Source organism: Procambarus clarkii, chromosome 64 (genome assembly GCF_040958095.1).
Source record: "Procambarus clarkii isolate CNS0578487 chromosome 64, FALCON_Pclarkii_2.0, whole genome shotgun sequence".
NCBI lineage: Eukaryota > Metazoa > Arthropoda > Malacostraca > Decapoda > Cambaridae > Procambarus > Procambarus clarkii.
In genome coordinates, this window is record NC_091213.1 from 24,567,917 (window position 1) to 24,571,412 (window position 3,496).

General features: G+C 53.5%; 1 protein-coding gene across 1 annotated transcript; it reads left to right on the forward strand.

Annotated features, from left to right (window-relative positions):
* Window positions 1–854: 854 nt before the first annotated feature.
* On the forward strand, window positions 855–2,081 carry LOC138354797 (uncharacterized). The gene has a single exon (XM_069309291.1). It carries the CDS (start codon window positions 855–857, stop codon window positions 2,079–2,081), a length of 1,227 nt encoding a protein of 408 aa, XP_069165392.1.
* Window positions 2,082–3,496: the final 1,415 nt, after the last annotated feature.

The following is a 3,496-nucleotide window of genomic DNA, read 5'->3' on the forward strand; positions in this document are numbered from 1 at the left end:
CCCATTACCCACGAGGGCCCCCATTACCCACGAGGGCCCCCATTACCCACGAGGGCCACCATTACCCACGAGGGCCAACATTACCAACGAGGGCCACCATTACCCACGAGGGCCACCATTACCCACGAGGGCCACCATTACCCACGAGGGCCACCATTACCCACGAGGGCCAACATTACCCACGAGGGGCCACCATTACCCACGAGGGCCCCCATTACCCACCAGGGCCCCCATTACCCAGCAGGGCCCCCATTACCCAGCAGGGCCCCCATTACCCACCAGGGCCACCATTACCCACGAGGGCCACCATTACCCATGAGGGCCACCATTACCCACCAGGGCCACCATTACCCACCAGGGCCACCATTACCCACGAGGGGACCCATTACCCACCAGGGCCACCATTACCCACCAGGGCCACCATTACCCACCAGGGGACCCATTACCCACCAGGGGCACCATTACCCACCAGGGGCCCCCATTACCCACCAGGGCCCCCATTACCCACGAGGGCCAACATTACCCACGAGGGCCACCATTACCCACGAGGGCCACCATTACCCACGAGGGCCACCATTACCCACGAGGGCCAACATTACCAACGAGGGCCACCATTACCCACCAGGGCCACCATTACCCACCAGGGGCCCTTATTACCCACCAGGGGCCCCCATTACCCACCAGGGCCCCCATTAACCGAGCAGAGTCTAATAGGGTTTCGTATTTTTCTTCACCAAATTTCCGTTAATATTGACTGTGGAGCGGCGGGAGGCTCCTTATGGGAGCAGTGACGGTGCTTGTTCCCTGCCTCGTTGGGTAGTTCACTAGCTCGTTAGTTCGTTGGGCTGGAGCTAATGAGCTTGAGCAGCCAGGCTCTACCAGATAACCAGGCTCTACCAGATAACCAGGCACTACCAGATAACCAGGCTCTACCAGATAACCAGGCTCTACCAGATAACCAGGCTCCACCAGATAACCAGGCTCCACCAGATAACCAGGCTCTACCAGATAACCAGGCTCTACCAGATAACCAGGCTCTACCAGATAACCAGGCTCTACCAGATAACCAGGCTCCACCAGATAACCAGGCTCTACCAGATAACCAGGCTCCACCAGATAACCAGGCTCCACCAGATAACCAGGCTCCACCAGATAACCAGGCTCCACCAGATAACCATGCTCTACCAGATAACCAGGCTCTACCAGATAACCAGGCTCCACCAGATAACCAGGCTCCACCAGATAACCATGCTCCACCAGATAACCAGGCTCCACCAGATAACCAGGCTCTACCAGATAACCAGGCTCCACCAGATAACCAGGCTCCACCAGATAACCAGGCTCCACCAGATAACCAGGCTCTACCAGATAACCAGGCTCTACCAGATAACCAGGCTCTACCAGATAACCAGACTCTACCAGATAACCAGGCTCTACCAGATAACCAGGCTCTACCAGATAACCAGGCTCTACCAGATAACCAGGCTCTTCCAGATAACCAGGCTCTACCAGATAACCAGGCTTTACCAGATAACCAGGCTCTACCAGATAACCAGGCTCTACCAGATAACCAGGCTCTACCAGATAACCAGGCTCCACCAGATAACCAGGCTCCACCAGATAACCAGGCTCCACCAGATAACCAGGCTCCACCAGATAACCAGGCTCCACCAGATAACCAGGCTCTACCAGATAACCAGGCTCTACCAGATAACCAGGCTCTACCAGATAACCAGGCTCTACCAGATAACCAGGCTCCACCAGATAACCAGGCTCTACCAGATAACCAGGCTCTACCAGATAACCAGGCTCTACTAGATAACCAGGCTCCACCAGCTTTCCAGGCTCTACCAGATAACCAGGCTCTACCAGATAACCAGGCTCTACCAGATAACCAGGCTCTACCAGATAACCAGGCTCCACCAGATAACCAGGCTCCACCAGATAACCAGGCTCCACCAGATAACCAGGCTCTACTAGATAACCAGGCTCCACCAGATAACCAGGCTCCACCAGATAACCAGGCTCCACCAGATAACCAGGCTCCACCAGATAACCAGGCTCTACCAGCTGTCATTTGAAGCTGGCCTGCCTTACTAGTTTTAATTAAAAGGCTTTATACTAATGGTGGCCCGTGATCAATGGGATTATGATGTTCCAGGACCGGTCACCCTGGCTATCACGCCTCGTATGGTGTATACATCATACAACAATATCATATACAATATAGTATACAATATATCATACAACAACGACACACTGAGATATAAGCCTGTTCCTGAGCACCACAAGGTTCAGAAGGTGCCGGAGGTGAGACATATAGTTCCTGAGCACCACAAGGTTCAGAAGGTGCCGGAGGTGAGACATATAGTTCCTGAGCACCACAAGGTTCAGAAGGTGCCGGAGGTGAGACATATAGTTCCTGAGCACCACAAGGTTCAGAAGGTGCCGGAGGTGAGACATATAGTTCCTGAGCACCACAAGGTTCAGAAGGTGCCGGAGGTGAGACATAGTTCCTGAGCACCACAAGGTTCAGAAGGTGCTGGAGGTGAGACATATAGTTCCTGAGCACCACAAGGTTCAGAAGGTGCCGGAGGTGAGACATACAGTTCCTGAGCACCACAAGGTTCAGAAGGTGCCGGAGGTGAGACATATAGTTCCTGAGCACCACAAGGTTCAGGTGCTGGAGGTGAGACATATAGTTCCTGAGCACCACAAGGTTCAGAAGGTGCTGGAGGTGAGACATATAGTTCCTGAGCACCACAAGGTTCAGAAGGTGCTGGAGGTGAGACATATAGTTCCTGAGCACCACAAGGTTCAGAAGGTGCCGGAGGTGAGACATATAGTTCCTGAGCACCACAAGGTTCAGAAGGTGCCGGAGGTGAGACATATAGTTCCTGAGCACCACAAGGTTCAGGTGCCGGAGGTGAGACATATAGTTCCTGAGCACCACAAGGCTCAGAAGGTGCCGGAGGTGAGACATATAGTTCCTGAGCACCACAAGGTTCAGAAGGTGCCGGAGGTGAGACATATAGTTCCTGAGCACCACAAGGTTCAGGTGCTGGAGGTGAGACATATAGTTCCTGAGCACCACAAGGTTCAGAAGGTGCTGGAGGTGAGACATATAGTTCCTGAGCACCACAAGGTTCAGAAGGTGCTGGAGGTGAGACATATAGTTCCTGAGCACCACAAGGTTCAGAAGGTGCCGGAGGTGAGACATATAGTTCCTGAGCACCACAAGGTTCAGAAGGTGCCGGAGGTGAGACATATAGTTCCTGAGCACCACAAGGTTCAGGTGCCGGAGGTGAGACATATAGTTCCTGAGCACCACAAGGCTCAGAAGGTGCCGGAGGTGAGACATATAGTTCCTGAGCACCACAAGGTTCAGAAGGTGCCGGAGGTGAGACATATAGTTCCTGAGCACCACAAGGTTCAGAAGGTGCCGGAGGTGAGACATATAGTTCCTGAGCACCACAAGGTTCAGAAGGTGCCGGAG

Excerpts from the sequence above, each read along its gene's own strand:
- LOC138354797 (XM_069309291.1), top strand. The coding sequence starts at position 855 with ATGAGCTTGAGCAGCCAGGCTCTACCAGATAACCAGGCTCTACCAGAT.